This window comes from Pleurodeles waltl, chromosome 1_2 (genome assembly GCF_031143425.1).
Source record: "Pleurodeles waltl isolate 20211129_DDA chromosome 1_2, aPleWal1.hap1.20221129, whole genome shotgun sequence".
Lineage (NCBI taxonomy): Eukaryota > Metazoa > Chordata > Amphibia > Caudata > Salamandridae > Pleurodeles > Pleurodeles waltl.
The window spans coordinates 82255155-82277118 of record NC_090437.1 but is presented as its reverse complement, the minus strand read 5'-3'; the positions used below and the strand labels follow the sequence as shown (position 1 = coordinate 82277118).

Here is a 21964-nt window from a genome sequence, read left to right as displayed (position 1 = left end):
TACAGGATTTGGTTCCCCTTTGTTTGTTCAGGTAGGACATGGTGGTTGTATTGTCCATTTGTATCAAAACTGTTCTGCCTGTCAACTGCGCTTCGATGGCGTTTAGGGCTAGGAAGACTGTTTATAACTATAGGTAACTGATGTGTTCCATGGCATCCGAGTCGCTTCGTAGGCCACGTACTTCCAGGGGGCCTGAGTGAGCTCCTCAACCCTTGTGTGATGCGCCCATTGCTATGGTCACAGTTGGAGCTGGGGTCTTGAAAGGTCTCCCTATGCTTATGTTTGTTGGATTCCACCATTGTATCTCTTTCTGTGCCTTTGTATGACAACCACTAGATCCTCTCAGCGGCTTGTGATCATTTGTTGCAAATCCATTATTGGATGGGTTGTATGTGCAATCCTGCAAGTGGGATCAATGGGATGCATGATGCCATCATGCCCATGAGCTTCAGGACAGTCCTCACTCTCTGAGACTGACCCTTCTGGTCCTGGCAAGTGTGTTTCTTGATGGCCTCTATCCTCTTCTGAACTAAATATATGCCCTTGCCTTCTTCGAGTTTCATGTGGCTCCTGGAAACACTTTTACTTGCTCTGATTGAGGTGATTATTTTTTCTGGTTTATTGTGAAACCCAAGAGTTTTTTTGTGTGCATGATCGTTTGAACGTCCCTTTTGCATTTGCTCCTTGATTGTGCTTTTATTAGCCAATTGCCCAAATATGGGTAAACATGGATCCTTTGTCTGCTTATGTGTGCTGCTACTGAAGAGAGAACTTTTGTGAACTTGGTGCAGATTTTATGTCGAAGGACAGCACTGTGATTTGGTAATGGTTTTTGTCTAATGCAAACCGGAGGCATTCCTTGTGACCTTGGTTCATGGTAATATGTAGGTATGCATCTTTTACATCTAAGCTGGCAATGTAATCTCCCTCTTGCAGCAGCGGGATTACTTCTTGTAAAGTTTTCATTCTGAAGTGTTGTGTTTGAATGAATTGGTTTATAAACCTGAGGTCCAGGAATGACCTTAAGGTTAGGTATTGTTTGGGAACAAGAAATTATGGTGAGTCGTTACCAGTGTTTTTCTCCCATGTTGGCACATGTTCTATGGCTCTTCGTCTTGTCCTCTTCCTCTTGCCCTTCCTGAGAAGGGCTGTCTTACTGTGTTGCCACTGTTGGTAAGCCTGTGATTGTATGGAGAAAGGAACCCTGTTATTGGGGTTGTTGCTGCTCTGTATTAAAGGGCTCCCTACCAGTGGGTCTTCTATTTGGGTTTCCTCTCTTATGTGTGGCCCTGAATTGCAGTGCTGTTTCGTTGTCCTTTTTGTATCTGTTGCAGGGTGTCACCCACTGCCTGACCAAAAAAAGTGTCTCCTATGAAGGGCATGTTTAATATGGATGCTTCCTCCTCTGGCTTGAAACCTGCGATCCTAAGCCAGCCGTGTTTTCTTAGGATGGTTCCTATGCACATCTGCCTTCTGGCTGATTCTACTAAATCTAGTGCTGACTTTAGGCATGTAATCGCAATGCCTTTTCCTTCTTGTATGACTACCTTGTCCCTCTTCCTGATCCCGCTTTCTCCTCTTCTTCCCGTTGTATCCTATAGATTTCAACAGCACTCTTCACCAAGCTGTTGTACACAGACAAGTCATCTGATGGGGATGGCCTCAACAGATAATTTTCGATATCTTTTTCAGGTGACTCAACGTTGAGGTTCAGCCATGTTTCCTTGAAATGGCTGAAGTTGAAGCCCTGAGCATATTCTTCACCTTCGATTTCGAAGAACTCCTCCTGTTCTTCCCCCAGGGGTTCCAGGGTCCCTGGAGCTTCCAATGCTGACTGATCCAAAACCGTAACTGTTCTTGGGGGGATAAGGAACTGTTTGAAGAAATCGTCAAGTTACTTCTTTCTCTGAACCAGCGCAGCCATTTCTGTCGCGAGCATCCTCTTTTTCTTTTTGAACGTTTGTGCCCTTAGGTCTGCTTCTTCCGTCAGGAAAGGTTTCTTTTTTTGGTGTTGCGGGCTCCGGCGTCTTCAATGCTCTCGCCTTCTCTCTTGCTCCTTCACGATCAAGGGCTTTTGTCTTATCGTTCGACCATGTCTTTAGGCCATTGGTTGGGATCCATGTGGCTCTTTTGGCCTACGATGACCTTCGGTCACCGTTGGTATCGGTGACTAGGCTGCTTTGGGGGTTTATCTGAGGACTTAGAGTCCGAGCCTTTTTGGCGGTTTACCTTTTTTCTTACGGCGCCCTTCGGCCCCTTCTTCTCCAGTTGAATCTTCTCTGACTGGGACTCACAAATTTCAAAGTCCGAGACTACTTCTCTCACTGGTTTGGCCTTCTCACTTTGTTTTCTTTATCATTGGAAACGCCTAGGTCTCTGAGTGATTCCTCCTTTTGAGTCACTGCCACGTTTTGGTGCTCGAGTCTTTGCCTGTGACGTACCTTTAGAGTCTTTGACACAAATTTAGTGCAGGCATCACAGTCCTTGGTCTTGTGATCCTTTGGTAGGCAAAGGTTGCAGGCCTCGTGGGGGTCTCTCTTTGCAAATTTGTCATTGACGATTCTGGCAAAATTTAATAGGGCTGTTTTTACCCATGACCCTTTTTTGTGTCCCTCTCTTCATTCTCTTTTGGGAGTGGTATCTTCTCTCCCGGTGATCCCGATGGGGCTTGCTGATTCTTGCTGGAGGTGTCCTCCGTTTGGGTGCGGCGAGATCTCTCCTCGCTGGTATCTTCATCTTCCTCAATGTCCTATCCATTTTTTCTTAGATATTATTCTGAAATAAGTTTGAAGAAAAAAAACAAAAAACAATTTTGGAGCTCCTTTGTTGTGCTCCCATACCCACCGGCAAAAAAACGGAATCTGAATATGGTGACCATGAGCAGGAACTTAAGGGGTGCTGTTTGGCGTCATACAGATAACGAACTCAGCACCAAATGGTGGTCGGTGATGTCCCAAAAGAGGAGGGGTGGAGCAGGTGGGGGGAGGGGTCAAGCTTCACAGTACATCTTGCCACGACTCTGAAATGTACTGATGACATTTACTCATGACACTGGATGACGGTGTTGTAGTAGCTGTGAGACAACATATCTGCATAGTCATGTGGTTTCCGCAATCTCTTTGTAATCAACTGAGGTCTCGCAGTGTGCTTTCTTCCTGGAACATGCTCCCTTCTGAAGTGCAGCAACATCTTCATGTTAATCATGCAATCAAGTCTGACTTCTAGGGTCAGTGATCTCCTAGTTTTAGAAGTCAGGACCTGCACTTCTAATGGATAGTCTTTTTTTTTTTTTTTTTTTTTAGAGTTAGCGACTTCTGCAGAAGAAACTCAATACTGGACCTTCTGTACAGGGGACCAAAGTCTAGCTGGAAAGGTATCTAAAGGAAGGTAATGACAGGTCGACTTCCTAAGAGGACCGTAGTCTTCCTCTGAATAATGCAAGTTTGATGTAGTAGAACAGCACTATGAGAGTGTCACAGAGTTGATAGTCTTGTTGAATTCAATTGCTTGGACAGTGAAGGTAATCTCAACATTGATGGTAAGTCTTTTCCTACACTCTGAAAGGCTAGCCTCCTAATGAAGAATGGACTTATTTCTACAAAATGTGGAAACTCTGCAGACATTACCCTGAGGTATTCCAGAGAGCATTAAGCATATATGCCGCATGGAAAGCTTTGATTGATACAACAACTCAGGTCTACCTGTGTGTCATCATACATAAAAAAAACTTTACCTCATAAGCAACAAGGACCTTGCTTAGAGACAGTAAATGAAAGCTGAAAGAGGACTGAAAGGGGTGATTTCTGGAGTACATTCAATTTAACAGGTCCTTGTTGTGAAATATTTTTATTGATCTTTCCAAATAGCTAACCACAAACACGATAAGTATAAAGGAAAAGACAAAGCCCCATTTTACAAGTCAAGGGGGCTCAAATAGCATATGAAAGCAATGATGGTGTCCTGCTAGTCAGAAAGATGTAAATCAAGTTCAGGGCAGTGCAACCAGTTCCATTAATAACTACCTATTTGTGTGAAATAGGGTAAACATTAAAAGAGACATTGCTCAGACCGATAGGAATAGAGGCACTAACACTTATTGCTTTTTAGTGGATGAAAACTAGCCTGGAAATTATTCAAAGTGCTCTCGATATATGACTAAACTAAGAAGTCACTAAGTGTTCCAACAGCTACTCCCGGAAGGAAAGTTAAATTAGACAGACTTTGGAGAAATCTATAGGATCAAGTGTTTTTTTCAGGAGTTGTTAATCCACTGCTGCTTTACATTCCACAGGCTTCACACCATGGAGAGCAAAACAAATTACCTCTCGACATCCTTAACATGTTTAGATTAACATGGAACAACTGGTAACCTTTACTGCTCTGTTGGAAACCTCACGGAGAGGTACATCATCTACTTGCGAGATTCTGAAACAAATATAGCGGAGAACGAAGATGGGGCTACTCAATCCAAATTAATACTTGTTTTGTTATGCACAGTCTGAGATGCTGATTTTGCTTTGCCTGGTATGAGGAGATGATTTATCCTTTGGTAACACATTACGTGGTCTGTCCACTGCTGGGTGCTTATCTCATTGGAGCTTTCGCAGTCTTTCATCCGTTGGTCCTTTCTGAGATTCTCAGTCTATGAATATCTGAAGGAAACCCATGGAGAACAAAACATGAAGGATCTCCTGTTTATCTAAATGGGTGGCATATTGGGAGAGTAGAGTGTGTGGCAGCTTGCAAAGACCAGCAAATGACAGAGCAGAGACTTGCTTTTGCCACACTTTGTATATACACACAAAAGCTCAGCTCTAGCCCTTATAATTTCTTCGGTGACAAACTAACTGACCATAACTTGGGCCTTCCCTTAACTAAACACATAGGACCACTAAAATAAATAAGTGCAACTCATTTGGTACAGTTTACAACGCAAAACCTTTCAAAAACATGCAGGACACAAGAATATTTTCAGCAAACAGAACTTCATAGAAGATCGAAGCACATTAATGCTCTGGTATAGTAAGAGGATTTACCATAAAGAGCATACAAGTATCACTGGGTTTGTTGCTGGTTCCTTTAGAGATTCAGGCTGCACTTGACTTCTTCTTTCTTTTAGAACCAAAGGGAAGTCTGATAGCACCATGCATGCACTGGAGAGCCTGTGATAGTTGAATCAAGGTCAGAAACTGGTGTGTGGGCAGAAAAATGCTAGATGACTAAATGCAGGGCGAGGAATCCTTTATTTTACAAACCTGATAATGCTCACAGGATGTTAACATCTACCACAAGGTGCATGCCTGCTTTCAATATTAACTTGCAGACAGAGCCAATCTCTATGGAATAAATTACTTGCATCCAAATCCTCAAATGGCACGAATGAAGGCTTTACAGTCCAATATTCCGCCATGACTAGTCTCATCAGTTTAAAGTTGCAAAACCCTCAAAGCACAGACTCATTATCTCAGACTGGAAAGACTATCATGAGGCACAAAGGTCTTTGAAGAGCAGAAAAAACGTTAACGGCAGTACAAAGTAAACCCATAGGGTGCGGGAGCTGAGAAATGAAAGGCAGATCATATTGGGGGGGACCCTGTAGTCACACAATACATTTCGGCACTGACTAACTAAAAGCCCCAGTATCAATGCTTTTTTTCAGACTTTTTGTAAAGCTTTTTTCCATCAGCCTTCTTTCCCTGCTACCCACCCCCCCTTCCCCATGAAAAGTATTCCTAAAAACAACAAGAAGCAGGTATGTTTTTGTATAAAAGTTCACACCATGGCTAAATTCCGATTTTGTCATGTGTAATCACCTATAAACAAGATAAAAGAGTAAATGTATACAGTCAGGGGGTCCTCGACCAAGGCAACGCAAAGGCTGAGGATAAATCAATGCCGCCCAAGCTTTCATTTACAGACATAGCATGCAAACAGTCTTAATCATGCACACTTGGAAAATATTTAAATCCTAAAACCCTACACCTGGTATTTAGGCGTTCTTTTTGTGATTATTTATTGACAGGTCTATTCGCAACACCTCATCTGTGAGACATTGCTAGAGAATGAACTAAACCATCAGTTCTTAACCAGTGATCGGCAGACCCTCTGGAGGTCCAGGACGCCTCCTCAGGAGATCTGTGACTGTTTGGAAAGTGAAATAATATTAGCAGACTGATGACGTTTCTAAAAAACATAAAACTGAATATTTTAAAATGCTCAGTAAATAAAAATTGATTTGAAATGTGAGGGTAAAAATCAAGTTGGTTCCCTTAGTTTGAATTGTGGGAACAACATACAGCAAACAGAATCTATCTAGTATGGACCACTGGAGACCTCAACTGACACACTGGTTTATGCCAAAAGGAAAGCTGACATTGAAAACAAAATTAAAAGACAACATTTTATGCTAGAGTTTAGCATTTTGCTTCTTTTAGAACAAAAAGCAATGTTTGAAAGCTCCACTCATTAAAATTTCGATTTTTGTTAAAAAAAAAATTGCTAGAGATAAATAAAATATTCATAATGTATGCCTTCATATGATGTATTCTTGTTTATGAGCACCATTTTGAAGTTCAACTAGAGATTGCATAGGCCGGGGTCCCAGGTTTCCAGTAGTGATTCAGGGGTGGGTGGCCGTCAACAGAAGTTAAAAGGTTAAGAACCACACATTACTAGACTTTAGGAATCATCTACACATTATCAAAACATGAACTGCAGCACCTTATATTGGGGTTCACCTTACACATTTTCAGGGAAACTTCAATAAAAACAAAATCAAGTAGCAAATTGGATATAACAGACCCACAAGAGAGAAGAGGAGTGATCTGCCCTCACTAAAGTGGCAGTCTCGGAGCATAACTTATGAGAGGTAAAGAGGGTTCTAAAGCTGTAAATGATGTCAACGACATTTCTTACTTTACGTTGTTCCCATTAGTACAGTCAATACTGATTGCAGAAGAGAAGAGGCTCTCTACTCTGTTAATGGGATTAACAGGAGTGAACTGGATATCAGTATGTGCTTGAAATGATAGCTCCCCTACATAAGAGCAAATACAATGAGAAAAGTTCCAGAAAGGTTAGCGGCAAAAAGTAGAAACCTCTTCTTTCCCCAGTTGGTTCCCAGGACCCTCTACCTCACCACACACAAAAAGGTACCAAAACACTATTATCTAGCCTTCGAGTTCCAGTAACACAAACAAAGTGCTTACCTTTTTCAATTTCGGAAGTTTGGGTAAATTTGAGACAGACATTAAGCCAACGTTTATTAGGCTGAGGAACTCTAGATTGATAAACTCCGCTGTTAATCCTTCTATTTTGCCTTCATTCGATCGACAGTTGTCTAGGACCAGTTCGCGTACCTATACAAAGAAATAAAGGTGTTTTTTTTTAGGATACATGGCTCAAATAAGCAATGTCAAAAGCAAGAAATCACATCAGAGGGAGCTGAAGTGGGCCAATTCAATTGTCTATGCAGGACTATAGTTCAGGAGCCCTTTATGACAATGACTACAGACTTGGCTCACCCCACTGTAGCAATGGAAAATTAAGTGGGTTATCGGCAGACACATTCAATAACCCTTAGAAGTGGTGGTGTAGAAAAATAATTATTGATCGATTGATTGCTCCATGAATTGTGACTTCTGACAATCTGTACAGTTCATTTGTGTATAGTGCTGGTGTTTTGTGTTTACAAGAGGGTCTTCCTTTTACTCACTGACCAGGTAGACAGCTTGAAAACCTATTCATTTAATGACTTTGAAATCCCCCAAAAGAATGTTGCTTAGTAAAGGCACTTATGCATTTAATAAAATCTTACAGTTATAAGGGGTTTATATTTCACCAAGAAAATATTTTAAAACTGAACTAGCACAACAAGCAGCGTATGCAAAGATGTGGTTGCAAAAGTAAAAGTCTACTGGTGCTAACAAGTCTTTAGTGCAAGACCTTTCTGACAGTAGAATATTTCTGTTGCAACTAATGAAGCATATACTTCATGAAACACTTCATATTCTTGGCTCGAGTAGTTCTGTGTCCATGTTGACACTGAATAGTCCCGAACAGCGTGGGTGTGCTTGAAGGTGCTACTTGAGCAGGGAGAAGACACATTCTGGGGGAGTTAGGGCGCATACACTGGGAAGCCCCTGGCTATTTTCCACAGCAAAATCGTGATTTGTACAGTATTTCTGCAAGTTAAGGATGATATACGAAGGTCAGTAAATGGTAGCACTGGGTCTAATAGCCGAGAGGGAAGGAGAGCAATGACAAACAGAGGAAAAACAACCATTTGCAAAGCCAACAGGTCTTGCCTTTATGAGAGTGCCAGGTTATTGACTTTGCTAATGCCAGCTTGTAAAGTACTATTTAAAAAGGTAAAAGAAAAAACATTTTAACATACTGGAGGAAAAGCAGTCACATCTTAAGGTGTAGAAATTCAATTATTCTGTTTTTAATCTCTTTAAATACACAGTTTATTTTCCAAATATTTATCGCTCAGTAAGTTCTAACCTAAATTTAAAAAGAACAAGACATTTAAATGAAAACACTTGCCAAGGTCTAAATTGCTTTCTACAGGACTCGGAACTGAAAGATAACTCAGGCATTTCCTCCACTCTGGTATCGCAGGTAGCAGATTTATGGGCCTCCAGGAGAAGAGACATCCCCTTTGCATTCACGCTAATAACACCTTCTGCCTCACACACCAACTAAGTAAGCGCAGCATTTGGCACCTCCCCATAGTGCCATAACAAACTATGTACCAAGGACTAACCTGTTATGCAAATAGGGAATGCAGGAAAGAAAACAAAAACATACCTTAAAGTCTGCTCTTTAGTCAAATAGAAACAATATACTTGTTACTGTGCTTTTACAGGCAAACTGGGAAGGATGGGGACCAAAACAGAGCGTGGGTATTTTAGCGGGGAAAGCATCACAAAAGGGAAAGAGCAAGAAAGCACCTACATACACGGAGTGCTGAATGAAAAAGAAAAAAATATGTTCCTTAAATAGGAGAAAGTGGATGGGTAAAAGTCAGCAAATCAAAAGGTTAGTAGAGAGGGTACTTTCCCGGGGAGGGACAAACACAAGGAATGCACTGAATAAGAAAAACAATGGGCGTGACAAAGGCAACCTGGAAAGCAATGGGCAGGCTATAAGCCCACTGCACCTTGTTGACTGGTCCACAGGAGACGTTCCCCTATTGGCAGGTGAAAACTGCCTGGCAGGTGAAACCTAAAAAGAGTGGTAGGATTATGTCGTCTACAGTTAAGACTTTGTTTTGGGAGGAATGACAGCAAAATAATCGGCCCAGGTCACTGTAGCACAAGTAGCATTTTTTCTAATTAGAAATACTACAACTGCATTACTAATATACTACAAAATGCTAATCTGTAACCTACACGCAGAGGTCTATTCCTCCTTCTCTCTTACATGCAGGTATACGTTTTAAGTAGTAAATGTGGGTGGGGCAGGAGAGAGCTGCTAGAAAATCAGGAATATTTATGAATAAATGGGAAGGTTTAAGGGAGAACCAAGGAGTGTTGAAGGGAGGACCAGGGACAGATTCAGAGAGGGATATGCACCAACCCACATAAGAGTAAGCCCACTACTATTCACAAACTGCACTTCTAGACTACAACCAAAAAGAACCTAAAGCAGTCATAAATGTACTCACAGCTGGAGAACGTCCAGCACCACACATAGCCAACCACTGTACTAAGACACCATACCAACACAAAATAATGGAGGAAAGGACATTAAACATTAACATATTTGTTAAACAATAATGCAACTTTCATTTTAAAATACATCAAATTATATATACACTTTATTAAATAATTTAATATCTATAGATACTTTAAATAACGTTTGCTATATAAGACATAAATAAGCTTTACTGTATAAGAGACAAATAATGTTTAATATATATGAGATATCAATGTTATACATTCTGTGGGTTCTAGCTTAAACTTGGATAAAAACCTAAATTTTTAAGTACTTAAATCAGGTGTCTCAAACAAGTCAATCGAGAGCTACCAGTAGCTTGGAGACAACTTCAGAGTAGCTTGCAGCCTCAAGTTCCTTTTTAAATAAACACAGGGTCACAATTTACTTTTGAAGTTAAGGGAAGGCTGTGTTTATTTTATATTACCATCATCATCAGGCTGAAGATAGCAGGGCATGATAATGAGCAATGCTCAGTCAGATTTATAACTTAAGGTGGGGCACAGAGGTGAGGAACTGAGGTGGTATTTAACTCTTAAATGAAAGTCCCGGTCAACTCAATATTAGAGCATGACAAAAAAATGATGTTTCTGAATGATTTTAAATGGAAGGAAATTGAAGAGTTAACTTCATGATTAAGTTAACTCACTGAATCTTCTCCAATTTCAAAGTGTTGCATTGCCAGACAGCAGGCCTCTTGCTCCTAGTGGCCAGTAGACACTGTATCATATTAATAACTGAAAAAAGTCCTTTTTAATGGTAGAAAATTAAAGTGAAGAAAATAGGTCTATGCCACATTAAGTTGTAATGTTTTCTCCACTTCTAATAATGCCAATTACAATTTAAAGTTTCATGAAGCATTTTTCCTCACTTTAAATTCCTCCCATTTAAACAAATGGCTGTATTTTTCTGGCAGAATTTTGGCACTGAGTCTTCAGGTCATTGGAGTGCATAATGCCTGCGGTTTGTAAATGTAACACTTTGAAACAGGATAAAATGTAAATGAATTTAATGGAATCCATATAAACTTAAAGTTAACTCTTCAGTTTAATTTTTTCCATTTAAAAGTGTTGCCTTTAGATATAAGAGGCGTCTTGCTTCCCCTGGCGTGGCTGGCAGGCATGGTGCCATATTTATAACTGAAAATGCAGCCATTATTTTAAGTAGGAGAAATTTAAAGTGCAGAAAAATGCTCCATAGTACGAACAGTTTTGCAGGACATTTTTCTGCGCTTTAAAAAAAAATGGTTGTATGTTTGTTTAATGGTGAAAGTTCTACCCTGTGCCACAAGTACATTCGACACAGGTACTCAGTCACCCATTCACATATATCCCAATCAAACACATATATCTTCATACATTTCCAAAGACCACGCTCTCACTGACACACGGCAGGCCTGTCATAGCGCCCCCAGCCAAAGTGTTTTGTTCAAACCATAGTGTCATGCTCTACAGACATTAGGATTAAAGTCAATGACGCTGGGCAGGGGGTGGCTGGTAACAATTCACAAGTGGCTCAGCTTTTAGTAGCTCACAATGATTTTCACTGATCAGAAGTAGCTCTCACTACAGAAAAGGTAGGAGACCCATAAATTAAACACTTAATTCAAAATTAGGTGAAAGCTATAGCATTTGTTGTTATAGGTTTAAAATATTTGTAATTTATATTTAACATTAAAATATTTATACTAATGTAGTTTTACGTTTAATTAACTTTCACATTTCCCCAGTACTTAACTATGGGGAAATCTCCTCCACAGTAGTGGAGACCTTTGTGTACATTTGAAAACGTTACAAATAGTAGCTCTAGACTCAACAATCAGGCTCTACCCTTGAATTCAGGGAGTGTGGAGATGTAAGTCTACACTTCTGAATAACATTACACTATTAAGTGGTGGATATCCATACGTAACAAAGTTACTCAAAAGTGTAACAATAAATCATACATGTATAGATTTACTTATGTATACGTGTAACTTTGTGAATAGTCCTCAATATATGGGGACAAAGATGTCAAAATTGTGGGTACGGGAAATACATCGGCACACAAGGGACTTTTCAGCCGCTACTCTAGTTAGTTAAGATAATCTTATACAGCTAAGTTACTAAACAGAAATTGAGAAGAGGTGGAGCTGGGGGAGGGGAGGGGGGGGGGACTTTGGAGGGGATTGGGGGGGGGGGGGGAACAGGGTGGTACCTGGTGGTGGGGAGTGCTTAGGTTTTTTGGCCAAGGTGAAGAGGTGGCAGTATCCATCAGCTGTCATGACAGTGGCTGGACTCTCTAAGCACATGCAATGCAAACGCTCTTGGGACTCCAGACCCACTTCCTTTAGGCTGCAGAGTCTTTAGGGAAAGAGGCACGAAACCTAAAAAAATTGATTTTCCCACCATGGGTGTGCATGGAGGCCTATGAGGTGAAGGAGGGTGTAAATTCTGCCTCATAGTAATAAGGCAGTGTCAACTCGATAAGGGTGGAAGCTGAGGGATGGATAATTTTTTCACTCCAATGTTAAACTTCTCTGTATGCCTACATCTCACTATTTCCTTTCCTCTTGGCCCATTATGGATCCCGCTTACCAACTATGTGAACTCTTATTTAGGAGAACTAAATATTGACATTTTTTAGGAGGCCTGTAGTTGTGATGGTTTGTTGTTAATTGAAGCCTCAGCTACTTTCTGGGAAAACTGTGGCCAGGATTGGTGATTTGGGCATTTTGGTGTAATACTTTCGGTTACCATGTGTGCTGACATGCTAAGAAATAAACCAATTTAAACCATAAGCATAGATATCTGTTGGAGTCCGCACCTTCCATTTTGGGTTCTGCATCTTCCATTTTGGATTACAATAGGTTGTCATTCAGAATAACTCATTCTAAAACCAGATTTCTTAAATGCTTAATTTTTCTACAAAAGCATAGCTGCAATTTTGAAAGGCTATGTACGCCAAGCAGGACAGGAACAATGTGAACACCAATTAGGTACTGAGTTACATAGATACCAACAGGCAGGGTCTATAGGCAATAGTCATCTTGTGGCATTACACCACCTTGTTTCCAGCCCACATTTTTCTCCAGTTGCACGTTGTTAATGTTTCCATCTCTACAGCTTCTAAATATGGGAGCCTAAGTGGCATTGCCTCCTCTGGGCATTCATCAGGGCTAGAGAATTCTATGTAAGGATCGGAGGCAAGGCTTATGCTCCACTTTCTTCCTTTTTATCACTTCCAGTGTTGTGCAGCCATTTTTAGCTATAGTTTTATACACGTTATTTTAGCTAGGCCTGCCGCTGTGCACTTTAACCTAGATAGGTTTTATTTTAGCCTCGTAATATAATTTTAACTTTAGTCATATTTGCAAACTTGTTTTATTTTCTCTATCTGTTCTTCGCCTAGGTCAGCACTGCGTTCTTAAACAAGACATTTCTTTCACTCTGTGCTTTTCTCAAGGCTGCAGTAAGGTAGGTTGCTGACAAAAGTGGTACGTTTTGTCTCCAATGTTCACAGAAACATGCACACTCTTGCGTGGGGATCCTTTCTTGGAACATCAGATGTTTTATTATAAAAACACTCCTTTGACCCATGTACGTTAGAAGGAGATTCCAGCCAGATGACCACGACTGTATGCTGATTGCTTCGCTACAGCTGCTTATGTAGACTACAGGCCTCTTGCTCAGCTATGAGGGATGATGTCTTCCCAGGGGGAATCTTAAAGTCAGAATTAGAGCTTAACTTGCTATTCTCTAACATAGCTTAGGTAGGAACTATCCCTACAAACCTTAGTGACTATATGGTAGCGTTATTCTTGTGTTTTACTCTCCTTGTCACTATTTTAATCTTACTGTGCTTCAGTGTCCTAGTCGTTTCAATTCATGCTTTATTATCTAAGATGCAGTTACTTCAATAAAACCCTATTGAACTTTACTCTGCCTCTGATTATCCTTGCATATGTGAGACTAATGTAACTGAGAGAAACAGATGAGATCCGAGTGCTACGATTCCCCTGAGGGGTCATGTATGTCATGCGACCAGTTGCCCCAATCATCTCTGCTCTTGGGTGGAGAGAAGGCACTGCTGGTTAGCCGGAACAAACCCAGATTAGGCCGACAGGTGTCACATGGTGCGGGATCAGACTCCGTCCCCGCAGTACAAGTGATTCTGCCGCCTGAATCCAGTAGTCTCATTAGGATAGTGAGAACCCAAGGAACAACAGCAGACTTAAATGTTATACACTACCTTTCCCAAAATGCCACAGGAAAGGACTACAACAAAGTTCAACCAGTCACAGACAGTTCAGTCCCCTACAAGCAGGCATTCCCTGGACCACATCCTCTTCCTTGAGTGTTTCCAGCACGATAAGTGTGATTTTTCTCCATCTCCATATTGTTTTCTACTGTGGTACTGATTAGTTTTTCCTTTCAGGATCTCACTTTACCCCAGTGGGAGCACAAGTCTGCGCTCCATTCAGGCCAGTCTTTATTGTACATCGGGGGCAAAAGAGTGCACTGAGGCGATTCACCCACTAAAGGAAGCTGCACGAACTATGACTTGCTTCATGCGTCTCAGTGCTCTGTGAGGGACATAAGCGAATCAGTCAGCCGAAACTGATGAGCCTCCATCCCCGCAGAGTCTGCGTATCCACCCAAACCGCCTTGGAAGCCTTTTCGACACCCTCGAGGGGTTGGCAATACTGTGCATATGAGCAAGCGGTTGAAGCCCATGATGAGGATCTGAATGTTTTCAGCCTTTTTGGGTCTAATTTCAGCTAACGCCTTTGTCCTCTACGGTGCCGCATTGGGAGCTGGGCCAAGGCAGTGTATGTATGTATGTATGTATGTATGTATGGGAGGCAATTACTTCAGATACTTGGGAGCTACAAACAGCCCAAGGTTTCCAAATAGAGTTCTACAGTTCCCCCGTTAAAACACTTGTGCACACGTCTACAGGTCTTTTCAGAGGAGCAGACAGCCCTGATAGATCAGGAGGTGGTAGACCTTCTCCACAAAGATGCGATCATCCTGGCGCAGCTCCATCCTTGGTCTACCGCCACTTCAAGAAAGAAGGTATTCATCTCTTGTGGGACTTGCTCCAGCCAGAAGATTGAATGGTACGCCTGGGTCTAAAAGACTCGTACTTAACGGTTCCTATTTTCCCTCCTCACCGCAGGTTCTTACAATTCCAATGGCAGGTCAAGAGTACGAGTTCTAATTCAAGATGCTACCTTTTGGCCTCCCTTCTGCCCTTGGTGCTTTAACAAGGTGTTGAAGCCGGTGACGGAAACTCTAAGAGCGCAGGGTTACTGCCTGATGATTTATCTCAACAATCTCAGTTCCATGGATCAATGCCCATTCAAGCTGCAGGTCTAGCTACAGAGGACAATTCACCTACTAGAAGGCTTAGGGTTTGTTATCAACATCAAGAAATCCCTGTGACTTCATCCCAAAGACAACATTTTGGGGTTGTCATCAACTCGTCGGAAAAGACTCTCAGCCTGGTAAGTGGCAAAAATTCAGAAAGAATTGAGAAGGAATTTGTCCAGGCCCACTACTTCGCTGAGCCAGGTAACTCAGAGTGGGCCTCCTGGCCTCCTCCATCCGGGCAATATTTCTAGGGCCCTCCAGAGGCTCTATACCGTTCCCCATGCGCAGTGGCTTCCAATATTCAGTATAAATCCCTCTGATGGAGGACGTCAAGATCGAAATGAGGTTATGGTTGGCCCACACAGAGGCCTAGAACAGTCGGGCTATATGCGGTTCGGACCCAGATTTAATTATGGAGTTCGATGCCAGCAAATCGGGTTAGAGTGCCCTGTGGGGAATCCTGCACAGAAGGAAAATGGTGTGCAGAAGAGCAATCGCTTCACATCGATTGTCTTGAGTTGATGGAAGGCTCTTTCGCTGTCCAATGGTAGTCCAAGAAAAAGGGGAGTTGCTGTGTACTTCTCAAAACGGACAACATTTCAGCAGTCAAGCTCCAGGTCGAAAGTCTTAGCGGAACTAGCCAAATAATTTTGTATGCACTGCCAGGCCAACAACGTATTGTTCATGGCGGAATATCTTCCAGTAGTCTCCAACAAGATATTGGATTGGTGCTCGAGTGGTTCGGATTGAGCCTATCGCAGGTGGACCTTCAAATATTCAGGCAGCGGAACAATCAGTAGGGTCCCTTCTCAGTGCACCTATTCATCTCCCATCTGGACCATCAAGTGGCCAGATACTTAGGATGGAATCCGAATCCGCAGGCAGCGGTGCAGATGCTTTCCTACAAGACTGATTTGGGAATAAAGGTTACACATTTCCCCCATTTGCCACGATTAGGAGGCTATCAACACAGGTGAGAAGACAACAGGGGAGCGCGGTTCTGATCATGCCACTCTGGAGGTCTCAAGTTTGTTTTTCTGTTTTTCCTGAACTTTCTTGGGATTTTCCAATCCTTCTACCCCACGCTACAGATATTTTTATGAATCCTCTGTGCCAATATCACCTGTTAGTCCTCTGGGTATGAATGCCACTCATGGCCTGGAGGATTACAGGAAACAATGGAGAGTCCTGGGTCTTTCACAGGAGGCTGAATGAATGCAGGCATAGGCAGATGGAACCATAAAGTGATACAAGTCTCCATGGTCAAAATTGGTTTGTTGATATATTCAACAGTGAAGGTCCCACGGGGTGTGAAGTTGTCTCAATAATGAATTTTCTGGCTTCCTTGGGATCACAGGGTCTGGCTTATCAGACAGTGAATTCTTATAAGCCAGCCATCTCTGCAGACCACCTGCCAGTGCAAGGTTTGCCACTGGGAGAACATCTGTTGGTATGTAAGCTGATGAGAGGAATTTGCCGTGCTTTGCCCCCAGAACCCAGGTATTTCAGCCTGTGACATCAATACTGATATAAAACTCTTCCAATCATGGCAACAAAATGAGCATCTGTCGCAAAAAGAATTATCAGCAAAACTTTAAATGCTGCTCTGTCTAATCCCTTGCCATGGAGTTTCGGACATTAGGGCACTGGATATTACAGGTCGAGTCTTTACTCCACACGGTGTAACATTCCACATTTCTAGGAGGACCAAGTCCAATTCTAAAACGGTATCTTATCCGGCTTTTGTCTACTAAACTATGGGCCTGATTCTAACTTTGGAGGACGGTGTTAAACCGTCCCAAAAGTGGCGGATATACCACCTACCGTATTACGAGTCCATTATATCCTATGGAACTCGTAATATGGTAGGTGGTATATCCGCCACTTTTGGGACGGTTTAACACCGTCCTCCAAAGTTAGAATCAGGCCCTATGTGTAGTAAGATGTCTCAAGGCATATGCAACTATGACGGTGAATGGCAGTTGTTAATATCTCTAAAGAAACCTTTCAAAGCAGTCTCCTCTCCAACCACTGCTCGCTGGGTCTGATGGGTCATGCAAGAAGGAGGGATAAATTTGTTACGGTTAGGATTTCACTCCATGAGAGGGGTATTGCCCTCGAAAGCCTTCTCCTTAGGGGCCAAACTAGGAGGATATTATTAATACAGCTGACTGATCTACGAAGTCCATGTTTTAATGGTTTTATTTCAAACTGGTAATATATGGCGTCTTTGGTGGTGGACAAGCTTTGAACAAGCATAATCCTCTCCTCCAGTACTGACACAGAATGCAAAGTTTCCTAGCTTTCAGAACGGGAAGTTTCAATTCTATTAAGGACACAGAGGCAAGAATTATTCCCTCACAGGTTTCTGTGAAATTCCCACCCCTGCTTGGTTCAGAAGCAAAGATTCTTGCTTTAGATTACCCTTATGGGCTTTTGTTAGGTGTAAGTATTAATATGTCTATACGTTTTCTGCAATCTATATTTTTAACAGATTTGGTCAATGTTGATGGTTTACGTTTCAATAAAGCATGTGGTATATGTTCCAATACAAATGCTGATTTCCAAAATGTGAATTCAGGAGTAGGATATGCTTTTGCTTCTAGTTACAAGTGACTAAGCCTCTCCGATGAGACATTTTAGTTACATTTTGTGTCTCTTTCCCAGGTTCAGATTCAACCAAGGACAAATAAAGAAAGTGTTTGTAGGAGGCTGGACTGGCTTGTAGTGAGTACCAAGGGGTACTTACACCTTGCACCAGGCCCAGGTATCCCTTATTAGTGTATAGGGTGTCTAGCAGCTTAGGCTGATAGAAAAGGTAGCTTAGCAGAGCAGCTTAGGCTGAACTAGGAGACGAGTGAAGCTCCTACAGTACCACTAGTGTCATATGCACAATATCATATGAAAACACAATACACAGATATACTAAAAATAAAGGTACTTTATTTTTATGACAATATGCCAAAAGTATCTCAGTGAGTACCCTCAGTATGAGGATAGCAAATATACACAAGATATATGTACACAATACCAAACATATGCAGTATAGTATTAGAAAACAGTGCAAACAATGTATAGTTACAATAGGATGCAATGGGGACACATAGGGATAGGGGCAACACAAACCATATACTCCAAAAGTGGAATGTGAACCACGAATGGACCCCAAACCTATGTGACCTTGTAGAGGGTCGCTGGGACTGTAAGAAAACAGTGAGGGTTAGCCCACCCCAAGACCCTGAAAAGTGAGTGCAAAGTGCACTAAAGTTCCCCAAAGAGCACAGAAGTCGTGATAGGGGAATTCTGCAGGAAAGACCAACACCAGCAATGCAACAACAATGGATTTCCAGACGAGGGTACCTGTGGAACAAGGGGACCAAGTCCAAAAGTCACGATCAAGTCGAGAGTGGGCAGATGCCCAGGAAATGCCAGCTGTGGGTGCAAAGAAGCTGCTACTGGACAGTAAAAGCTGAGGATTCTGCAAGAACGACAAGGGCTAGAAACTTCCCCTTTGGAGGATGGATGTCCCACGCCGTGGAGAGTCGTGCAGAAGTGTTTTCCTGAAGAAAGACCGCAAACAAGCCTTGCTAGCTGCAAGACGTGCGGTCAGGGTTTTTGGATGCTGCTGTGGCCCAGGAGGGACCAGGATGTCGCCTATTGCGTCAGGGGACAGAGGGGGCGCCCAGCAAGACAAGGAGCCCTCTCAGAAGCAGGCAACATCTGCAGAAGTGCCGGAACAGGCACTACGAAGTGGAGTGAAACGGTGCTCACCCGAAGTTGCACAAAGGAGTCCCACGCAACCGGAGGACAACTCAGGAGGTCGTGCAATGCAGGTTAGAGTGCCGTGGACCCAGGCTTGGCTGTGCACAAAGGGTTTCCTCGGAAAGTGCACAGGAGCCGGAGTAGCTGCAAAAGACGCAGTTCCCAGCAATGCAGTCTGGCGTGGGGAGGCAAGGACTTACCTCCACCAAACTTGGACTGAAGAGTCACTGGACGGTGGGAGTCACTTGGACAGAGTTGCTGGATTCAAGGGACCTCGCTCGTCGTGCTGAGAGGAGACCCAGGGGACCGGTGATGCAGTTCTTTGGTGCCTGCGGTTGCAGGGGGACGATTCCGTCGACCCACAGGAGATTTCTTCGGACTTCTAGTGCAGAGAGGAGGCAGACTACCCCCACAGCATGCACCACCAGGAAAGCAGTCGAGAAGGCGGCAGGATCAGCGTTACAGAGTTGCAGTAGTCGTCTTCGCTACTTTGTTGCAGTTTTGCAGGCTTCCAGCGCGGTCAGTAGTCGATTCCTTGGCAGAAGGTGAAGAGAGAGATGCAGAGGAACTCTGATGAGCTCTTGCATTCGTTATCTAAGGAAATCCCCAAAGCAGAGACCCTAAATAGCCAGAAAAGAGGGTTTGGCTACTTAGGAGAGAAGATAGGCTAGCAACACCTGAAGGAGCCTATCAGAAGGAGTCTCTGACGTCACCTGCTGGCCCTGGCCACTCAGAGCAGTCCAGTGTGCCAGCAGCACCTCTGTTTCCAAGATGGCAGAGGTCTGGAGCACACTGGAGGAGCTCTGGGCACCTCCCAGGGGAGGTGCAGGTCAGGGGAGTGGTCACTCCCCTTTCCTTTGTCCAGTATCGCGCCAGAGCAGGGCTGAGGGGTCCCTGAACCGGTGTAGACTGGCTTATGCAGAAATGGGCACCATGTGTGCCCATGAAAGCATTTCCAGAGGCTGGGGGAGGCTACTCCTCCCCTGCCTTAACACCATTTTCCAAAGGGAGAGGGTGTAACACCCTCTCTCTGAGGAAGTTATTTTTTCTGCCTTCCTGGGCCAAGCCTGGCTGGACCCCAGGAGGGCAGAAACCTGTCTGAGGGGTTGGCAGCAGCAGCAGCTGCAGTGAAACCCCTGAAAAGGCAGTTTGGCAGTACCAGGGTCTGTGCTACAGACCCGTGAGATCATGGGATTGTGCCAACAATGCCAGGATGGCATAGAGCGGGCAATTCCATGATCTTAGACATGTTACATGGCCATATTCGGAGTTACCATTGTGAAGCTACACATAGGTAGTGACCTATATGTAGTGCACACGTGTAATGGTGTCCCCGCACTCACAAAGTCCGGGGAATTGGCCCTGAACAATGTGGGGGCACCTTGGCTAGTGCCAGGGTGCCCACACACTAAGTAACTTAGCACCCAACCTTTACCAGGTAAAGGTTAGACATATAGGTGACTTATAAGTTACTTAAGTGCAGTGTAAAATTGCTGTGAAATAACGTGGACGTTATTTCACTCAGGCTGCAGTGGCAGGCCTGTGTAAGAATTGTCAGAGCTCCCTATGGGTGGCAAAAGAAATGCTGCAGCCCATAGGGATCTCCTGGAACCCCAATACCCTGGGTACCTCAGTACCATATACTAGGGAATTATAAGGGTGTTCCAGTATGCCAATGTAAATTGGTAAAATTGGTCACTAGCCTGTTAGTGATAATTTGAAAGAAATGAGAGAGCATAACCACGGAGGTTCTGATTAGCAGAGCCTCAGTGAGACAGTTAGTCATAACACAGGTAACACATACAGGGCACACTTATGAGCACTGGGGCCCTGGCTGGCAGGGTCCCAGTGACACATACAACTAAAACAACATATATACAGTGAAATATGGGGGTAACATGCCAGGCAAGATGGTACTTTCCTACACAACCCCCCCCCCCAAACGAAGGACAATAAGACTAGCCATGACCTGATTAGTCTTCATTGTCTAAGTGGAAATATCTGGAGAGTCCATCTGCATTGGGAGTGGGTACTCCCAGGTCTATGTTCCACTGTATAGTCCATTCCATGTAGGGATATAGACCACCTCAACAATTTAGGATTTTCACCTTTCATTTGTTTTAGCCAAAGTAGAGGTTTGTGGTCTGTCTGAACAATGAAGTGAGTGCCAAACAGGTATGGCCTCAACTTCTTCAGTGCCCAGACCACAGCAAAGGCCTCCCTCTCTATGGCAGACCAACGCTTTTCTCTAGGGGTCAACCTCCTGCTGATAAAAGCAACAGGTTGATCCTGGCCCTCAGAATTAAGTTGTGAAAGGACTGCCCCTACCCCTAATTCAGATGCATCAGTTTGGACAATTAATTTTTTGGAGTAACAGGGGCTTTTCAGGACAAGTGCAGAGCACATGGCCTGCTTCAGCTCCTCAAAAGCTTTCTGACAGCTAGCTGTCCAAAATACCTTTTTAGGCATTTTCTTGGATGTGAGGTCATTAAGAGGGGCTGCAATGGAGCCATAGTTCTTTATGAACCTCCTATAGTACCCAGTGAGGCCTAAGAAGGCTCTCACCTGGGTCTGAGTTGTAGGGGGAACCCAATCTATAATAGTTTGGATTTTCCCCTGAAGTGGTGCAATCTGTTCTCCACCTACCAGGTGTCCCAGATAAACCACCTTCCCCTGCCCTATCTGGCACTTTGAAGCCTTGATAGTGAGGTCTGCCTTTTGCAGGGCCGCCAAAACTTTCCATAGGTGGACCAGGTGATCATCCCAGCTGGAGCTAAAGACAGCTATATCATCTAGATATGCTGCACTAAAAGCTTCCAGCCCTTGCAGGACTGTATTCACCAACCTTTGAAAAGTGACAGGTGCATTTTTCAATCCAAAAGGCATTACTGTGAATTGGTAATGGCCTCCAATGGTTGAAAATGCAGTTTTTGCTTTTGCATCTTCTGATAATTTGATCTGCCAAAACCCTGCAGTCAAGTCAAAAGTGCTTAGATACTTGGCAGATGCCAGTGTATCTATTAGCTCATCTGCCCTGGGTATAGGGTGAGCATCAGTTTTGGTTACTTGGTTGAGACCTCTATAGTCTACACAAAACCGCATTTCCTTCTTTCCATCCTTGGAATGAG

At 43.2% G+C, this 21964-nt stretch overlaps 1 protein-coding gene across 1 annotated transcript in view; it reads right to left on the bottom strand.

Annotated features, from left to right (window-relative positions):
• The window catches only part of ANP32B (acidic nuclear phosphoprotein 32 family member B), a 177631-nt gene that overhangs the window by 121698 nt on the left and 33969 nt on the right, over positions 1-21964 (bottom strand). Inside the window, exon 2 of the mRNA XM_069236569.1 lies at positions 7209-7358. Coding sequence (XP_069092670.1) covers positions 7209-7358 — 150 coding nt within the window. The remainder of the gene's footprint in view (positions 1-7208; positions 7359-21964) is intronic.